The following is a 21258-nucleotide window of genomic DNA, read 5'->3' on the forward strand; positions in this document are numbered from 1 at the left end:
TTAGTAATTACGTGAACGACGATATATTTCGTTCAACTGAATTTGAATTTCCGATAAACTGGTTGATTTGTACACTTCTTGCGTAAAAAACACTTTTCTGTAGGCTGCGCATGCGCATGAGCCTGCGGAAAGAGAACTTTCAGTGGCCTGCCTTGCCGACAAGTGCGATACAATGAAAGCACTACCCGGCGGCAAAAAACATAACCTCACTATAGCTGAATTTCATTCAGTACATTCTACTACCTATCTAGTAGTTTTTTTTCATAGAGCTGCTACATTCTCATTGTCAATTACCAGAGCTGTAACAATGCCCTCAAGAACTAAACCTTCGCGGAAGTGGAAGGTCGTTGCAACGCGATGCTCTACCCTAAAAGCCACAACCCAGTTCCCAGCAAGGAAACTTTTTGTATCAGAATACTGTCCCTTTTTCTTGAAACGTATCATTTGAAGGGTCCCCGGTGTTATACGATGTCTTGCGATGAGGTCACAATATCTTATTGTGCGCCTTATTGTTAAATTTGTCTCTCAATACTACGTGTAAGCAGCTTTAACTTACCATCCTTGAGATCGGCGCACTCTTCTCCACAGTACAATTTCAACTGTTGTTGTAACTAATTCAGTCAACTCTACTCGACCAGTTTAACAACAGTCAACAAAACTGGGCCAGTCATGTATTTCCGCGGACCTTTTTGTTACGGAGGGGGGGGGGGGGGATGGGGGGGGGGCAACTCTTTTTATACCGTCTGTTGTCTGCTGTCTCCTGTCGTGCCTTGCGGAAAATCAATTAAACTGTCTGAACTTATTCAATGAACCTCAATGGCATAAGAGTCATTTTCAAACAGCATAAAAAAAAATTACCCTTCGATCTCTTTTGATTTTTGTGAGAATTTAAATTGCGGTATTGAAAGGCATCGGAGAAGCCAGGTAGATGAATTCTTTGATGCACGTTCACCAATTTATTTCCAATCAACATGACGTAAAGTTTCAGAGACGTAAAACAGGTCGGAAGCTAAATTGAACAAATCTATTTGGCATCTTGAAAAAATGATGTTATATATACTACCGAAAAAAATAAAATATTGGTACGTATTAGCGCGCCCGACGTGCATCGATGTATACGACTAGCGTTACCGACTGGCAAGGATTTTAACCCCAGAAAACTCCATAACCATTCCCAGCCGAAAAAAGAAAAGTCTCCTTAATTGGTCCTCGACTTCAGATCTAAACATTGAATCACGTTCCGCTAGGCCATTGTGCCTTTCCCAGCGTAGACTTTTATCCCTTCGAAAATCTCGGTGGTAATGTACTACGTCTATCCCCAAAGATATAAAAATATACTGAGAAATCGGAAGAGCGAGAAAGCTTCAACCAGTGGCAAGCTTGGGATATAAAACTTAATTTCTCCACCGAAAAACTTGCGCAATTCTACAAAAAGTCGATGACTACCCTCTTCTTCGGTGTTAAATATCTACCGCTGTTGTTTGCCAGTGAAAAACAATGTTTACTTTCTTGTCTTGTCCGATAAAAACACCGTGATGCGTGTTCGGTGTTTCAGTGGTGGCGCGGTGCCTCGTCGGTGGTCTGGAACGTCGGCTGATTCAAAGTCCAAGCGTTTCATCAAGATGACGAGCCTCTACCGAGTGCTGCTATGGATGTGCTGGTTCCTCGTTCTTATCGAGTGTTATGACGAGCCGAAAAACAACGACGAGGATGACGAGAGCTCGAAGTTGATTCGCATCGCCGGAGACATAATCCTGGGGGGGATATTTCCCATGCACGAACAGGTGAGGTGATTCCTGCTATTTATCGAATTCAGATCACATTGCAGTTCAAGTTCGGAAACGAAAGTGGATCACGTCCCGCAGGGCTGATAGCCATGTGCTTGCGTTGAAAGGGTCGGTATTAACTCGATTCAAATCTGATCCAGTCGGAAGCTTATCTCAAAGAGAATCTCAAGGCTCGTATACCTTTCCTCTCGTTAAGAACTCCATAAAAGCTAAACTTTCATGAGATAAGATGCAGACCGAGCAGCGACGGACTCCGTTCGCGTCAAACGGTCCTCTAATAGGATATTTTCCTTGTCTGTAAAATCCACTAGCTGTCGAAACTTATACGTGCACAGTGTACATTAGGGTAATCTAAAACAACATTTTCCAATTTCGGTTCACCCCCCCAAATTGGCTCTAAATAATTGAAAAATAATTGCCTATTTTGTTCAAATCTTTATCTCAACTCTTTGACATTTTGAATTTTCAAATTCCGCGTTTGGGTCCGTAATTAGCGACCCAAGAAACCCCCTTATACTAAATTTCCAAATAACCCCTGGAAGGATTAAATGGAGAAATCCACCCTCTTACTGGCACGGGTTAGCGTCGAGATAAAAATTTGAAAAAATTAGGGAATTATTATTCAACTATTTGGGATCGATTTTGTGGGTGAGACGGTTGAAATTTAAAAATGGCCGTTTTAAGGACCACCCTAGTGTATACATATATGTAGCGAAAGTTGGCGAGTTGAGCGGATATGTTTTTCCTCGTGACTGTTACGTATATCTACAGACATACGTACATGAAGTAATCGATGGGCGAACGCAGATTTAGGGGGTGAACAGGCCGCGTCTTACGCGGTCGTTAATTTCTGCGGATGAAATTCTTACGCAGCCCTTTTTTTACCTTTAGAAAACTTGAGCAAGCTTTGCCCCGTCAGATTTTATGGACGTGTTTGTTATCCGCCTTTTCACTCTAGCGATTTCACTGGTGGTTGGGAAACTTTTTAAGCGGACAGATCCGAGATTCTACCACGCGGCCGATGTATTCGCCCTTTTCGTACCTCCCCTTTTACAACGGGATGCGTATGCGGGGAAGTGAATATCCTCCGTCAAAGTCTTGGGGTGTACGTTCCGAGCCACTAGTCAAGGTTGACTTTATTCGACTTCAGGTGCCGGGAACCATGGGCCAATCTCCCTGCGGAGCAGTCAAGGAAGAGAAAGGTGTTCAACGGCTCGAGGCGATGCTCTACGCCTTGGACGAGCTTAACAACGACTCGAGCGTTCTGCCCAACACCACCCTGGGCGGATTGATTCTAGACTCCTGCAGCAGCGACACGTATGCCCTCGACCAGAGCATGGAGTTTGTCCGATCCTACATGAACCAGGTTAGTCGTCGAATTTATTTACTCTTCCGGACCTTAGCAGCTTTTCCTAACCACCCTATCGTAGGAGCAAATCCGCCTGCACGCCATGCCCTTAATTCTACAAACAGAATTCATTCCCGCGGGGTGGAAGAACTTTGAGTGGAAGACCGTGTTTTCCGTCCCATTCCTGAGGATTCGCTAATGAAGATTTCTCAATTTAGCCCAACCCTTGACGCCTAATGTGCTTTATTGAGCTAATATTATAGAATGTTTATGCCTCGCGTAATATTGGCTTTTAGGCGGAAACTTTTTCACATTCTCGGAAGACGAGGTGCAGGATTGATTTCCTCGTAGTTGGAGGAAAATAAAGCTCGGGGATACATGCTCGAATCGAGAAGAAAAACGAGACGAGAGCTTGTAGCTGACAGAAAGCCCTGCGGAAATACCTTTGAAGCAATAAATTAATATTGATCTTATCTTTTGTTTTTCTCGTTCTTACAACAGACAGTCGGGGATGTGTTTGAGCGGGCATTGAAGCGAGACGTTATGCTCCTTTATTCCTGTGAAGAGGATTATTCTGAATCGAGAATAGAAATCCCAAGAGGATGACGTGCAATTATCACCACCAAATCTTAAGACCATAAACTCACAATCGCTCGACCCGTTATTTATTTGCCTCTGTTTATCGACAGACCTTAATAATTCCGAACTTCGTACTCTCATTGGTTGTTTTGAATCGATCCGAATGTAGCTTGATCACGGCGGTTCAACGTCGAACAACATTCGATAGAAAGAGTTTCTCATCACCACTTTTTAAAATAAATGTTGGCTGCCAGGTTACATCCCGGCAAAGTGAGCCTCGCCATAACTCAACGTCACTTTTAGCCGAGATCTAGCACAGGATGAAGAGTAAAATATTCTCCCTGTATATCCTGCAACGGAAGCCATGAATTTAACGCTTTACAGGCATGCTCACCGCACATGCACACACGGGTCGACCCTCGAGCATAGAACCTCATCCGTATATTTCCGAAAGGTAAGACGTATGTATGTAGAAGTTCTACAGACTAACCTAACCTAACCTAACCTAACCTAACCTAACCTAACCTTACCTTCGACGACATTCTTACATGCTATTCACCTGAAATTTTGCATGATCGCGATTTTCGGCTCGCTGATTACGAATCTGAACTCAAAATTCGAAAATTCAAAATGGCGGATCCAAAATGGTGGACAAATAAAAACGTAACAAAAATTTTTGAAAAAATTCTGTAAAATTTCTTGGCGTGTATTAACTTGTGTAAAAATTGGCATTCGAATTATCATGGTAGATTAGCAGAAAATGCTTTTTTCGTGGAAAAGTACGAATTTCGACTATTTATTTATATGTGCTATTCTCGTAACAAATAAATAAATTTTATATTTTTTGGAGGCTTGAAAATATTTTACGGACTATGTGGAACCAAATAACTCGGGAATTGTACAAAAAATGTAGTTTATTAACTAAAAAGTTGTAAGAAAATAGCCAGGACGTTGAGCGTCCCAGCATGAATTAAAGGGTAAAACACTCTAGTTCGGACATATAGCATTGATCACCTAGTTCTTTGCAAGCCTTTTGTTTCGCTCGTCCACTGATATACCACTGCAGACTGAACCGTCGTAAAACACGAATTTTATTACCAAACAAACACCCTCCTACGGCTGTTTATTTAGCCTGCGAACCGTTACGACGGACGAGAGGTGGTCATTCTTTCCACCCTCTACTCCTTCCTATTGACCCGGCATCTTCTACCCACTTGAATATCCTCCTCCGCACCTGCTAACCAGAAAATGGATACACAAATACAGGCGAAACGCCTGGCCAGATGCACCGAGCTTTCTCGGCTCCCCCCCCCCCCCCCCCCCCCACCCTTAATCCGTAAATGGTAGGTCCCTGCACCCTGCGCATCTCGTATCGCCTGCAGCTTCGGTCTGAGATTCCGCCGCGCGTACTCGCACTGTAAGCAGATATTTCAGAATTAAATCCGCAAAGTGGTTGCAACGGCGGACGTATGTTAGGTACTCGGCTGGCGGTTGAAGGGCCCGAGAATTATAAGTGCCTACACTCGACGAAAGCGTGCCGCATCAATCTACTATGGCCCTTGAAAAAATGAAAGTGAGTCGGCAAAACAATGAGCTTACCAGAAACGAGTCTTCTAACTCTTTCGATCAATTGTGATCATGTTTTCACTCCCACTCGCTGTGATGTATACTCACGAGTGTTGACCTTTTTCTAACGCAGTTACGTAAATTGTGAATGATTCTCATGTTTTGAACGTGATAATTGCGGCTATCCAACGCTGATTATAATGCAAGTCCTTTGAAATTCCGTAGAGGTTTTCAAGTTGACAAATCTCCCGTCCGAGTAATGATATTCAATCCACCGTTGCCCTAATGTTACCCTCAGGACCAGTTCCCGGACCCTAAAACGTCGGGATACCTTCAAACCCTCGACCCCTCAAAAGAGCCGCAAAGAAACGGGCATACAATCCGAGACATCGGAGGGTGAAAACATAAGATTCAGGCGTGATCCTCAATCAGCCGGACTTTGAATATTTTGTCCAGTAGCGAAGTTCCACGTCGCAATTCTAACCGTCACTGAACCGCCAGTTTTATTCTTAACAAAATTATATTATAGTTTATAAGTCAAATATCAATAAAGGTATCAACCATCGCTGAAATAATTGTCCGATGACGGTGGAAGTACAAGACCTATCTGTGCCCTGATTGCATTTACTATCTTATCTTAGAAATACCGACTGACGATAATTACGAAGTCGCTGGTAATGCAATAAGCGTTAATATCAGAGACTCTTCAAGCTTGTCCCGTCGTCGTAAAGATTTTCACGATATTAACACCGTCAATTAGAAAGTATTCCTTCCGACCTGGCTAACTTCGTACGTATGTACAATCGTTGCGATATAGTGTTTCAATTTCGATCAAACGACTGTCGCCTAAACTCCACCAAATCATTGCCGAGCTTAATTTGATCAAAACTAAAAGAATTATATGACGTGGATCTTAGGCAGTCTGATTTATTCCAATGGCTTGCGGCAAGCTAATTAAAATTAGCACGAAAATAACTTCCGGTTAGCTGTTATAATCATTAGACAACTCTATCAAATTATAGCTGCGGGTGGTGAAATTTATACCTTAAATTCGACCCTATGATCGCGTTTCACTAAGGCAACTCATTCTGTTCGTTTTGAAATTGCAACGGTCAACACAAGACTGCGAGTCACTTCTGGAACTTGCCGGCTATATTTACTTTTCCTTTAATTTCGCTGGACCTTATATTTGTCCAATCAGGTAAGAACGTGAACAATAAAAAATAGAGCCAATACCATGTATTATTGAAATTAGTTCACCTTTCGTGTATACGGTACTCGATTGGAATTTCCCGTTTACAATGTTTATTTACCAATGCGCTTCTAGCTGCAACTTGACTCGTTGTGCGTCGCGCAAGCAATTTACTGTAGACAATTAACACTCTTCCGGAGCCATAATTACTGCTCGAGGCAATTCTCAGTGCAATAGCTGTACTATTCACAAAATATTCGCAAATATGAAGAGCGAAATTTTCACACGCGAGATCCACGAGTTTTCCACACGTTCCATATCTCGGCTTCCTGTATTAGATTACAGTTATTATCAACCTATCGACGGTTGGCCCGATGTTCTAACGACGAAGAGGTTGGCCACGATCGAGTAGCTGTGCCAAGTAAAAGTAGAGTGAATCTATTTTTCAATATTTCACGATGGCTGGAAAAAATTTCGACGGGATGAATCCATTTGGTAATTCGTTCTGATTGAAGAAAAGTTCACAGCGTATGATTTTTTTGCGCCTGAACTTTGATCCAACTTTTTTATTCACCTGTTAATTAGTTTTTTGTTTCGCAGTCGATGTTTGAGCAGCTATACATACTTGAAGGTTTTCCACACCGCATGTGCATGGTACATATTTAACTTGCCTGCGGATTTCAACTAATTGTATAACCATAATTCTCCTTCAGTTATCGGGCAGCTATGAAGTTGACCCTCGGAGAAACTTTCCATCAGATCTGCGTGTAGGTTCCCACAGTTTATAGAAATTTGATTGATTTCTACGGCTCAGAAATTATCTCTATCACAGACGTGTTATTTGTCAAACAAATCGATGTAGAGGTGCAAGGATCGCGTCAATCTTCATGGAAGGCCGTGCTACACATTCAAGTATTATGCATCTGATGATGCAAAGTAAAAAGGCTTAGCCTGCAAGGATTCCAAAAAGGTTTTTGACGAAGCAATCTGTTCTATATCGTCAGCATCTTTTCTATGGTTATAAAGTCTCTTACATCAATTATTTATCCTCCAATAGAATGCGAAGATATGTTCATACCATTTCGTACCTCTCCATCACTGATACAAACCTTTATGTCGCCTATTGATATTGGCATGTTTCATAATTTTCGGTATACCATCGGCAGAATTCAGCCGAGCTGGCAATGGAATAACGGGACTTGAGTTCTTGTCATTCATTTCGCGACTTTGATAAAATACGTGCCTATTCACCTGTCGTGTTCCCTGACTAATGCGGAAACCAAGCGAAAGGAATGGCTACCCATAAGCATTCAATTGGCACGATTTGTTTGTTACAGATCGATTGTTTGAATTTAGACGTACACCCCCGTTGTGTTCCGCAGAGCGAATAAACACAGGAAATTAATCATTCCATTTTGAAAACCCCAGCGTTACTCCGGCCCTAAGTCAAGTTCGGAAAATTCAATTACCTGCAACCCGCCCTCGAGGTTTTGTAAGCTAATTAATCAATCCTCTTCTATTCTTAATGACAGGCTTACACCGCGAGCTTGAAAACCTATCGCTTCGTACCTGTTAAATTTCTGTATGTGTTAACGTGTAGTGGAATGTAAAACACGTGAACTGGAATTACAGTCGCAAGTGAATAGCCACAATGGAGAAAAAGTCACCAAATTGTGATTGCAAAACTTGGGATTGCCACTTGACTCCTGAAAAGAAGATTATAGTACACATATGGCTTGTGTGATTTCAGCTTTCGAAAAGCTACTTTCAATAGAAAGTTGAGGTGACCAACGAGCGGTAAAAATTCTTGACATTTAAAAATATAAACATCGTAATACTTCCATTATAGGATTCCGCGGTTAGGGTAACGATTACCGTATATATGTAACTTGTGTCGGATTAGTCAACTGGTGTGTCAAAATACAATTCAAATTGCATATACCGGCGTGTGTGATATGCAATAATGAAAATTTGTATTCAGATAGGAATCCAGCGCTTGGAACTGTAATTGGTAAATGCAAATAACAGGATATCTCATGAACTATAGACCAATTCGAATTACTTGACTATATTCACGGAGAGTAAAAAGTCATTGAACAGTAGCAACACAAGGAGAGTTCTGCGTGCAGATCCCCATACCGACTTCTTACCGAAATTTCAGCCGCATCACAGCTCAGACGCAAACCCTTTTTACCGATGATTGATAAAAACTATCGTAAGGTAGAGCGCAACGCGGAAGATATTTTTTTGATGATCGACAAAGTCGACCAGAGCGAGGATTACCTTCACCCGAAATAAAGAGTTTGTATCTGAGCCGTGAAGCGGCTAAAATGTAGGTGAAATGTCGCAATCGGAATCTGTACGCAGAACTCTCCTTGTATTGCTACTTCGAATCAACTAACTGCGCGGTCATGCACGGGTGGTGAAATGAATATTGGACTATTTAAATCGACTAAACATTTTGTTCGACCACCAGGTCCTGAATTGACACAAATAAATATTCATTCCGCCACTCGTGACTGCACATTTAGTTTGATCATCGACTTTTTTCTTTCAGTATACGATCATGCCCTCGAACTCGCATAATTCGACCGTAATTTCACATGACGTGTGTGTTCATAAATTCCACGCGCACACATATAAAACGGTGACTTAAACTCTATACAACCCTTCTCTCCTCACACGCTGTAAATAATTTTTTCTACAAAGAGCCCTGACTATGTACAGCATACAACGTGCACACGCCTACATCGTTGAAAATCCGGTGTCAAATTTGACTCCGCTCAGTGTCCGATTTCACACAAGCAGGTGACAAACCCACTGTCAATTATTACATGGGATCTGTTATTAATTCTTTTTTATAAACACAACGTTCAGCATCGCCAGATTTAGCACCAAACGAGGTGGGCTATTTTTGAAGCTGCAGGAAGGGAGTCAGATTTCATCCGGGGTTCTCACAGTCTATGTACTGGTCGTTCTAAAAACGTGGCGGAATTTAGGCGGACGGTGTAAAAGGAGAGGCACATCCACTGTTAACTAATGTTACAGGGTGGTCACACACATGGAAAACCCTAAAATGCTGTGTATATCAGGGTATTAAAGAGGGATCATGGAAAACCGGAAATTGTCAGAGCATTTTTATTTTGGTCGTGGAAAAAAGCACAAAATATCAGTTTTTAATCATGGGAATTGAAAATAATTTTTTGATGTGAGAAATCTACTTTTTTACGTCGAGAAAAAAATTCACTTCTACTAAATTTTTGTTCATTATGTTTTTTTCAAATTCTTGTGTATTCAGAATAATCAACGAATTCATTTTACATGACAAAAAAAGATTCTCTAAAAATGTGTTAAACAATGATTTGTTGAAACAATTTATTGACAACTTTTGAGCATTATTATTAATCAAATTTAATTTGCTCGTCGTCTTTATTGTGGTTGATTTTTTCCGATTCTTATCTTATCATAAAGTATTCAATGTTGTCGTCAAGACTCATTTTTGGTTGACAATGTATAACCAACGCTCGAGTGTCATCTACCTCATGCGGGTGGAACTGCAATGCCTCACCAAAATTAGCTTCTTCGCAAAAACATCTCGTACGTACGTAGCAACTCCCTTCATGCATCCACATTAAAGGCCTATCTGACTATATCCATGTATTACATAAGACACGAGACCCGGGTATTGGCTTTTGACTCTTGGTTGGGGCACTTACACATAAACACCGGAGGGAGCGTGTCAAGTGGGATTACGACGATAGGTTTGAGTCGAGATCCCTCGACCATTACAGGTATAAGGGATTGCAGGGTGCGAGTACCTTCCGCTTCTGTGGAAGCGGAGAAACGGCGCAACCTTCTTCACCCTCGGAAAATTACAAAATAAAGGCCCTAACCCTTAGCCTGACACTTTCAATTTTAATTTAGATAAAGTAGTAGATTGTATATTAGGGATACAAAGTAGATATTTTTACGTCGACAGAGCAAAGTTTGCAACATATACCGACCGATGCCGAATATCGCAAATGCGTAAGACGCAAAGTACGAATTTGCGCACTTTTTGAGTGCTAGAATGTCTTAGTGCTCTTTTTTGCACTGTCGCAGAAATGACTGATTTTGAGAAAACGCGTAAAACCTAATGGATTTTTACATGTATTCCAGACTTTGAACTTGAAGCAAGGTTCTCTTTTCCTGGGAAAACCAGGCTGACAGCTAAGTTACGTAATATTTTGAGTATATCACTGCTCTACATGTGTATAAACGAAAAGTTGAGATACTAGATATTAATTTCCTTAAGTTTAAATTGAGTAAGGTAAATAATGAATTTCAATTACCTATCAACGCACCAAAATACCTCGAGTCTTACTTAACAATTCGCTCATTCTTGGTATCGCCTGCATTATTAGTTAGAATTCGCTTCAAACTTTTCACAGAATCTTCTCAAGGTAAATTTAATTGTAGACAATTTACTAGGTATACGGTTGAGAGAAGTTTCTCCATTTTTCTCTACAACTACGTGAGAAGAGACGGTTCAAAGATCGTTCATATTGAACGGTAATTTTCTCGTTTTTCAATGCATATTGTAGAATCGCCAATCACTCAATCGATCAAACCTCGTCACAATGACGGAGAAAAACTAATTTGCCGTATCGGGTATAACCCTTGTCCCTTCAATTCACGCTGGGACGTTCAGCGTCCGACCTTTTTTTTTGTAACGTTTTATTTATTGAACAGCTTTCCGAGTAACAACTGCCAAGTTTTTTAGTTTCGCATGGTCCCTGAAATAATCTGAAGTCTAAAAGAATTATAAAATTTATCTATTTATTTACTGCCAAAGTAGCACATTTAAACAAATGCTTGAAATTCGTAGTTTTTCACGAAATAAAGTTTTTCTGGCAATCTACCGTGAAAATCCGAATATCGATTTTACAAAATTCGTTCAAAAATTTTCTTAATTTTTTTTTCTGCATGTCCGCCATATGGGATCCGCCATTTTGAATTTTCCAATTTCCAGTTTGCAATCGGCGACCCCAAAAACTCAAGTATGCAAAATCTTAATTGAATCGCATGTTAGGAAAAATTTATGCATGAAAGGGTTATACCTCAGTGTAAGGATCCAGGACAAATTCATCGTTGCCGGAACCCTTCGTTAACATCCGGTCTATTCTCCAAGACATACGCCCATCAAAAGCTCTTTACTCACCAGGTGGACACCTCGTGAACACATCCACGCAAGCCTCGTCGTTTCGAAGGCGCCGTGGCTGTCGTGAGTCTATTAATTCTAGGCATGGGCCGCGCTGTATCACGTCAGCATCTCGGTATTATGCCGAAGTGGTGCATTTTGGTGTATGTCAATATAGAGTTATGTACATTACCCAGCCACGCGGAGTAATAGTCATATTTCGACGAAACTCTGGAGGCCTAGCTCATATGGCTGCCGTCTACATTCCAATTACGAGCAGCATCGCGCAACACTTCGTTCAATATCCTGAATACTCTCAATTAATGCTCTTAAGTATACATATAACGTAGAAACCGAGTCTCCGCCTCGTATCAAATAATTCTCAGCAGCTATCTTTAAGAAAACTATTATACCTTTACTGATTTTAAAACTCTGGATGAATTCAGTTCCGCACCATTTCTCTCATTTTCAACCTTTCACCTCCACAACATACTTTTTCATTCACAAATCCTACTCAGATTTTTTCAGTGATTGTAAAAAAAAAAAATTTAATATATTTGAATTCAGGTGTCATGAAGCAGGAAAGTGTACTACTAACATATAACGCCATTCCCCCTGCAATAGACGTAAACATCCGTGCGCAAGCGTAAATAATCATAAAACTAGGTTTTATAACAAGTAAAGGTTAATGTTTTGTACACTATGAGTGCACAGTTTTGATTATCGTTTTTTACGATTTTCTAGAGACATACTACATATTAAATAATTATCAAGTATATGAAATAGGGGTAAAATTTTCTGACAAATGGATTGCCGCTATTAATTTTGTAGAATTATCCTCACACTGCGAGAAAAACGCACAGTTTCATAACAAAATAACTCAATTTCTAAAATATGTCCAAATCATCTTGAAATCGGTCAAAAAATGTTTCTTTACTCAAATAAAAGCATTTTGAGTCAATATTTTCATTTTAAAGTGAACAGATTAAATCCAAACCTTATATTTCGAACAGTGACTATGTGACCCATGAGATTTGTTCATGAATCTTCTTAACACTGTATGAGCATCAAGAGACTGAGGACTATCGCCTAGCGTCTATCTGGCTTCTTTTGTTTCAGGATATGTCCGAGTACAAATGCGAGAGCGGAAAGCCACCGGTATACGTGCCGCACAAGCCAGTAACCGGAGTCATTGGAGCCTCTTTCAGTGTAGTTTCCATCATGGTAGCCAACATTCTCCGGCTGTTCAAAGTGAGTAATTTGTTTTTAAGATAAGTTCTGGAACGTTCCAGTGTTATCCACTTCCTCGATGGGGACGAATTTTGTAAAATATGCGCCGACATTTGCTTAACACGTTTCAGCTAGTTGATGGGGTATTTAAAACTTGGCCAACCTTTGTTTGCTTTTTACGTACCTGACTTCAAACTTTCAAAACACCCTCGAGTTTGTCAATTCTCAGCATCCAACTCTCAGACCTGAACTACTAGGCGGAGTTACGCAAGTTCTTGAAAAGGGGAGTGGTGCGTAAAAGTTTGGAAATCGATTACTGTCGCCAAACTGTCGCAGGTACTAATGAATAAAAAGGAAAAAAGAAGGCAAGATTCCTCGACTCGGCTGAAAGGTTATTGCTATAACTTGTAATTTTTACTCGACGCCGAGACAGTGAGCAAGGTTATTCCGTTCCTGCAGGATAAATCGAGTGACAATATTTGGGGCACATTTTTATTTAGATCTAATTACGACGTCCCTGCCGTCGGGTAACAAAAATTTCCCCTCATTTCTGGTGAAAAAAGGTACATAACTTTCCTTACGTGTCCCGGCAGCACTTGGCCTCGACTGAAAGGCATATTATCTCCCATATTTGTCCCAAATCATCCCTAGGTTGAATGAAAACGCGTCCGCCCGTGCAGCCTTTCACGAATCAGTTGCTCCGAGGGGCTTAGGAGTTAGTGTGATGTGGAATTCAACTTTGCAACGCGAGGGGTAGCCGATGGATCCGAAAGATGCAAATTCATGGCGGATGAAGGTTTCGAGACGTTGGCAAGTGGCGGTATTAGATCCAGAGGTGGAATTAGTTGTGAGACAAATCAACGGAGGTTTTTATACCGAAAGAAGGACGAAGTCTTGACCCCTGATCCACGGTCCTCGAAAGGATACGGCGGGTTCAATCTTCATCACACTCTGAAGGCGAAGACTCGATCGGCAGTGTTGCCAACTCAAAATCTCGGCGTGTCAGTACCTCGAGCTGAAAAGGTCATGGGTCGGCAAAAAAGTCTCCAGATTTTTTTATAATGGCTCTTCCTTATTAAAAGGCTATTACGAATGTTTTTAAAATTTATATTTTCAGACTTATGAATTTTCATATATTTATACTCATCGCAGTAAATATAGAGTGTTGATAGCGATGAGTCGTATCATATTTCCTACATAAAACAAAGTTAATCAGTAGATGTTTCAGGCTGTTAGCATTCTTAATTGTTATCTTTTCATTACATATTCTGATGTTATCAAGCAATGATAATTACACAGACTGACTTTAATGTTTTGGAGTACGTTTTTCAAATTATTTCGGCGTCAGCACATGTTTTTACAATTCAAAATGGAGTCTGAAAACTTAAAGAATAGGTCGATAATCCCTAGAATTGATAGAACGACCGAATGCCGAATGCACTCGAAAAAAACAGTAATAAACAAAAATACAATTGAACAAATTTAAGTAATATCACTAAAAATCACTGCAATTACTTAAGCTAGTGACAAAGTCACTCCGTTGGCAACACTGGGCCGGAGCGTGTTGAGTGTCCATACTTACGATGCGTTCCGAAATTAGCTCCCAGTGCTGTCAACCATCTTTTGTCTCTTTTGCGCCGCCGAGTTCGTGGCTAGCTTTGCCTCTATCCTAGGGACTTTTTAGCGCTGCTGGTTAATTTCGGAACGTACTCTTATTGTTAGGAGCAGCGATGACCGGGATTCAGGGAAATGGTAATGCCGAGGTGCGACGTTGATGATATCCTCTCATTCACAAAAAGCCGCGTCGAACAAAGCTCGGAGACGTTGCTCTCGAGTGACGCTTTTTATTGCCATAGCTCGCTTGTTGGGATGGAGAGGAAAATATTACAAGCGGTGAGGTTCTTGTCGGGAAAACAAGTTTGGATGAATTGGATTTGTTGCAGCCGCTGCCGCTACCGAGCCGAAACCGTAAATACTTATATTTTCCTTTGAGAGATTTATTTATCATGTATGAATACCTACCCGTAAATACTGAATAATGCAAAGATTTTTCGGGTGAACTGACAGAGTTTTTGTTAATATGGAGCAGCTGCTCTGTCCCACTGCTAACTTGAAAATGAAAAATTTATTGAATCGAAAGTAGGTCGACGCGACAAATTTCGAGCTGTGGAATGATTATCTTCCAGCATTTCGAGATAAGAGATCATTTGCATTAAGATTCTCATAATGTGCTTTTCAAGTCGAGACTCTAGTGCAGTAGTTCACTTGGTGTATGAAAAAGAATCATCAATTTTTAATCGCAATTAGAGCTGAACTCGAGTTTCTGAGAGCATCTCCAACAGTCTTGAGTAAATGTAAATACAGTGGATTTCCGTCGGAACAGTGCAACGCTTGAATTCCGTCAAATGTGCAATTCAAGAAACGCAGACTATTTCTACAACCTCGTATATAAGTGATGTCGAGAAAGCCGGAAATAAGGTGGTGCACAAGGCTACTGATGAGTGCTAACAATAAGGTTGGTGAAGCGCTGGAACTAGATCAATATAATAAAAAATAGTTCATCACTTTAGACACCAGAATTTCAGTATTGACTCTCTTGCCTATTCAAGGAACTTCGTCACCACTTGAAGCTTTACACTTTCAGCCTCACTATACACGAAATCCGTTGCTTATCGCGTACGCATCAAACGGGGTTGAGCCAAGAATAAATCTATCAGGATACTGATCCCACAAGTTTTTCTTTTTTTTTTCAAAACGAATTAAAATACCGGGGAGATTTCACACAAGCAGTAATCGGTCAGTGATAAATGATAGGCAACGCATCGAATCCTCGGCTATGTGCCGATATTCACCGGCATACAAGCATCTTTGAGATTGCCACTTGACCATGGTGACAAAATATGGATACGGAACCGACCGTGCGAAACCAACGCTAATCCTTGCTTCCCCGAAACTATAATTAACCATTATCCGATCAACTCGAGCGTGCGATGGCCAATGATGAAACGCTTTGTTGAAGCTCTTCAAAAAACCGGCTTTCGCATTGGTTGGAGTGGGGTTGAAGTTCCGAGAGCGCCTAATTCCGAATTATTTGGTGACAAAACTTGAAGTGAAGAAATCAAACTCTTACAAAACAATAAAGTTTCGAATGGTCGGAAACTCACCGGTTTAAAGTTCCGAAATCTAAGATTCCGAAAATCAAGTTCCGATAAAGCAGAATTCCGAAAAATAAAGTTTCGATGGATTAAAATTCCGAAAATCAAAATATACTCACACAGCGTAGTTCACTCAACGAGTGGCTGCGAAAAATTCAATAAACCGAAAATCAGAATGACCAGAATCCGGAACGTAAAAATATTGCAGATGAAAAACAAAAAAAGTTCAAAGTGATGATATTTCACCGAGTCAGAAATTCACAGAACTGAAATTCTTCGACGATCAGGAATTTCGATGTTTCATATTTTAAATTTTGTCATTTCCGCACTTTTGGCACTTCGTCCTTCCGGGATTTTACCCTTTCTGACCTTTTCACTTTCGGAACGTTGAGCGTCGGGTTGCGGACCATTCGAAACTTCGATGTTTTGTCAAAGTTTGATTTCTTTACTTCAAGTTTCACTACCAAAAAATTAGGAATTTGGCGCTTTCGGAATTCCAACCCCGCCCCCATTGGTTGTCGACCGCTTGTGACGCGCTACACTCTATTTCACTTGGTATCATCCGTAATTGTTTCTAGATCCCCCAGCTGAGCTACGCCTCTACGAGTACCGAACTTTCCGACAAGAGCCGGTTCGAATACTTTAGTCGAGTCGTCCCGCCTGACAATTTCCAGGCCCAAGCGATGGTCGAAGTCGTGCGTCGACTGGGCTGGAAATACGTATCCACCGTCGCCGTTGAGGGTGATTACGGAGAAAAGGTAAGATATGCACCGCACTTATACCTTCCGCGTGTCTCAATCCTAAACCTACCACCCGATACGAGCAACGATCGTGCCATTTCCCACTCCAATAGTTAAAACCTTTACATTTGTATCTCGTACAATTTGATTGGCTTATTATACTCTCCAGACTATAAGTAGAGCCATCCAAAGACACGTGAATTCTACTTCAAGCATTACTGATGGCCATGTGACAATCTAGCGTCCACTACATTTGTATAACAGTAACTTTTTTGCGTTGAAGTTACAGTCAAGACTACATTCTCACATACCGCGCAGGTATAAAGGTACATATAGTTACATTCGTTCAGCCGTTCCAACAGTCAGTTTAGAACCACAAAGTCGCAGATCGTATAAAAATTTTGGGAATAAAGTACCAGTTATTACCCTTTTCTGTTCAATCAACTGGAGAGTAGATTCAATGACGAAGAATATAAAAGCGGGAATCTCTCGACACAAACTGGCGAATCATCTCGTCGTCTGTCAGGCTTTTACCAGCGAATGAGGGTTGATAGGGAAATCTTATATCTCTTCACTCGTGAAATAACGACGTACCGTTCGAGTAACAGTATCTATATATGAGAATCGCAAAGAAAATAAAATGGAAATTGATGTCGATTGCTGAGAATCGTTACAGGCATTGAAGTTATACCCGTCTTTATATGCTAGTTATTACGATTTACTTATAGAAACGTGACTGATTCAGCATTACCATCAAGAACAATATTTTATCTTCATCCAATCCATATCATGAATCCAATAGTGGCTTGTGCTCAGCATTCAATCGACCAACGTTCGAATTCGATAGGTTCAGATTGAAAACCATATGTAGATTAATTTTTCGCCTAAGATTTTTCACTCCGCTATAAGTTTCTCTGCAATATCCTGTGACAATGTTATAACTTGCACGCAGGTAGAATCGAATCCGAGTTGAAGGATCTTGAACCGTGCCGGAGCTTTTTTTTGTGAGGCAATCTAGTCGAAAGAGAAGGAGATTCGATTCATTGATCTGTCGCACAGAAGCTGCGCTATTTCCTCTGATCTTGGGCTACAGAGGGAAACTTGTATCACCAGCTTCCGCATGTGGCAATACGAGATATTATTCCTGCCGGAGGAAAATGTAAAACGAAATTTATTTTGCTGGTAGCTGTGCTATGCCAGTGATTGCCGTGTATCACATAAAATTTTGAAATGCTTGCAAGGATATATACTTCTTACTTAAGGATACCTACAATTCTTTTCACCTGCATTTCCATGTACCACTGTTGCGCACTCGACCATTCGCTTACTTACTTTCAATGTTTACGTTACAACAAAGCAGGCATTCCAGGATCCTCGAATTTGTAGCTTCATCAAACGTAATCTACAAATTGTAGCATGTTTTTTATATCCCAATTTTGTAACAAAGCATCTCCGACGGATTTATAAAGTAGACTCTGCCTAAAAAAGTGGTCTTGAAGCGTAAGAGGCGGAAAACTCATGGATATGCTCCGTTGCAGGCAAGAGCGGCCGTAATTAGCGTTCGCCTCGGCCAACCCGCCATATAGCTCAGCATCCACGCAAGCTGCTGTTTCACCTTGTCGGCGATCATCCTTGACGTTCTGGGCTTATTCAGCTACACCCGGAAACCAGTGTCGTTACAAATCATTAACCCTTTCAATCACAGAAGTAACTATAGCAGCACCCTTTCTTGGAATTTTTTCCTTTTATAATCCATCAAAGTTCCTGAATTTCTTTGGCTTTCAAAAACTTAATTGAGTGAAGAAGAGGGTTAATAAAGCACAATTGTACTTGCGAGCACAGAGTAAAAACAGATGCGTTTTCAAACCCTAAAATAGATATCAATCCGATATCACTTCGTCAATCCTTGTTGTTCTTTGTCCCTGTGTAGTGGGTATCCAGCTATCGCGTGACCATACGATATATCACTTCCGCCAGCATGTGTTGGAGAGGTGATGCAAATGTGTGTCTACTACTTGGCCAGTAGTGACGTAAAATGGATCGACACTTTCCACCATTGTCAAATGCGGGTGGGTTTTAAAAATATGAAAAATTTCGCTTTCGGAGCTCGCACGGGGAAGATGTAATGCACATATGTATTCATGTTGGGCCCACATACCTACACGGAAGTCCAAGTATTATTTGAAGCGCTCGTCACTTGGATGTGGTAGGAAAATTCCATTATGCATAAAATGAAGCGTAACTCACTCTCCGTAGCAATCCGCCCCTCCGTCTGTCAGCATAAGCTATGCATTCGATTCGATTGCTAAGCTAGTATAGTCCGTATCCACGATTGAATAAATTCTCCGGATGGAGACGCAACAACGCGTGTATCCTCAGGTAGAAAATTCGGAATATCGGTCAACCGTCGACCGAACATCCAAATATTTAGATATCCCTCCCGCAGCCAATGTATTTCTTCAGCCAGCGAGTTAATCGTAAAAACACAGAACAATTTGGTAGCTTCCCAGACACCTACGGACGTGACTTGAACTTGTAACTTTCCGCACGCATGGTATCTCCTTCAGCCGTACAGTAACAGCCAGGAAAACTTGGCCGCTTAGAGTCCGATACCCTAGACGTATCACGTATGTACCGATAAAGGGGTAAAGCTGTTTGACTTGACGGCTTTTTGGAACGAGTCGATTCCTATTTTCTCATAGCTTGGTTCATACATGTGTATGGAAGCAATTAAGTAACATTGATATTGTAAAATGTCCTCGTGACGTCAGAGCCTGGTTGTCGGCGCCATTTTATCACCACATAACCTAAGTTTTTAATTTTGATCGAGGCAAACCGTAATTCTTGGGTTTTCAAAATACTCATCTCACTTAAATTAATACCCGCGAAAAAACGCGGTCAACGGTTGGCCGTGAGCCAGGTCGCATTATTTCGATTTTTTTCCATCAGATGACGCATCGCAGAGTGAAAATCCCAGTAATAATTAGTACGCGTATGTGATATGCGTACATGTACGTCAAACCACCGTAGCTGCGGTGGGTCTAACTATGACCAAGCAGCCTCTAGGGACTAGCCGACGATCGAAACAAATCCCCAAGATATTGCGAAACTTTAATGAAATCAGAATCCCTGGCAGCCCCCGGAGACGTTGGGATAAAGGCCGAGTTTAACTACTACGTTGACTGAAGATACATGGATAAAGACGGAGAGCTCTGGGAAAATCTTCGCGACAGATCGGGAGGTTTCGAATAAACCCGCGGATAATTTATAAAACTGCGATTTTCCCTGTGCCCTGTACCTTCCTCAACCCATTCACAAGGCCGCACCCGAGATCCCTTAAGGTTCCACCGTCTTCGACCCCACGTAGGCATAATTACAGGCGAGTGTTGGTAATCCTTCTTAGGCTGGCTGCCCAATTGACCCTGCAGCCCTTGCAGACAGCTAGGGTTAACTTACGCACTTACGTTTGGTAATTAGGAAGGCCGGAGAACTGCTTGATACGATTAGATGCGTGGACGATCGTAACTCTCAACGACAAGTTTATATCGTCGTAAAATGCCGATTAACAGTTTCCACCAGGAAGATAAACGCTTCCGACAAGGATGACTGGACAACTGTTTACGGTCCAAGAAACCTACTGCGAATCAGAGAGTTATCTCGTCTCTTTATTCATTTTTTTATTCGATAGTTGTACCTCCTTTCGGACAACAATCCTAATTAATTCTGGCGTAGATATGTTGGCATATTCCAAACGAATCCTTGAAAAGAACAACGAATGTGTATACGGGTACAGTTTTCGCCATCTGATTTGTTGAAATTAGTCTGGCCTGCACAATGCCAAGCCTTCGTGGGACAAAGTCACTGTTTCGGTTATTGAGTGCGAATACTCTACTTCGTTGAAATTATTCGTACCTGTTGGCTACTGTAACTACTCTGCCAAGCTAGAATAAAATCCAAGGGCTTACCGAGTGTTATAGGTCTCAATCGTTTCTGTTTAGAGAAAACAGAGATCAGTCACCCAGACAAAAACAACCCAACATACAATATAAACCTGTTACCAGCTCGAAAATTTTCCCACCATTTTCCCCTGGCACTGCAATAAGATAGTCAATCGAGTTTGGAATCAATCATATATAAAAATGAATGTTTATTTATTCTGTATGCGTTCCTGTACTATTTTATCCAATTCCGTTGGAAATTTGGGGAGTTAATGTGCGCTCCCCCGCAAAGGTTCCTGATTCAGTACAACCAGTTTACAATAGGTGGCGCGTGAGTCGTTGAAACAAATGAGCGTTTGCCGAAGATCACAGTCAAATTATCAACGCAGGTCATGGCTCGTCGCAACTCGTTGCTTTTCGTATGTCACTAGCTGCGGTACAACCTCTACTAGCACCGTTAGTAGACTTGACGAAAGAAATGCAGGGGGAAAGTACCATTCGTGCGAAGAGACCTAATATCGTTCGGTAAAACTTGAAAACATCT

General features: G+C 41.2%; 1 protein-coding gene across 1 annotated transcript in view; it reads left to right on the plus strand.

The window, feature by feature from the left end:
• LOC124410833 (metabotropic glutamate receptor 7-like) overlaps window positions 1-21258 on the plus strand; it is a 60218-nt gene that overhangs the window by 15570 nt on the left and 23390 nt on the right. The window contains exons 2-5 of the mRNA XM_046889491.1: window positions 1556-1784; window positions 2938-3153; window positions 12771-12902; window positions 16615-16794. Coding sequence (XP_046745447.1) covers window positions 1623-1784; window positions 2938-3153; window positions 12771-12902; window positions 16615-16794 — 690 coding nt within the window. The 5' untranslated portion in view covers window positions 1556-1622. The remainder of the gene's footprint in view (window positions 1-1555; window positions 1785-2937; window positions 3154-12770; window positions 12903-16614; window positions 16795-21258) is intronic.

The sequence above is a fragment of the Diprion similis genome, chromosome 10, assembly GCF_021155765.1.
Source record: "Diprion similis isolate iyDipSimi1 chromosome 10, iyDipSimi1.1, whole genome shotgun sequence".
Lineage (NCBI taxonomy): Eukaryota > Metazoa > Arthropoda > Insecta > Hymenoptera > Diprionidae > Diprion > Diprion similis.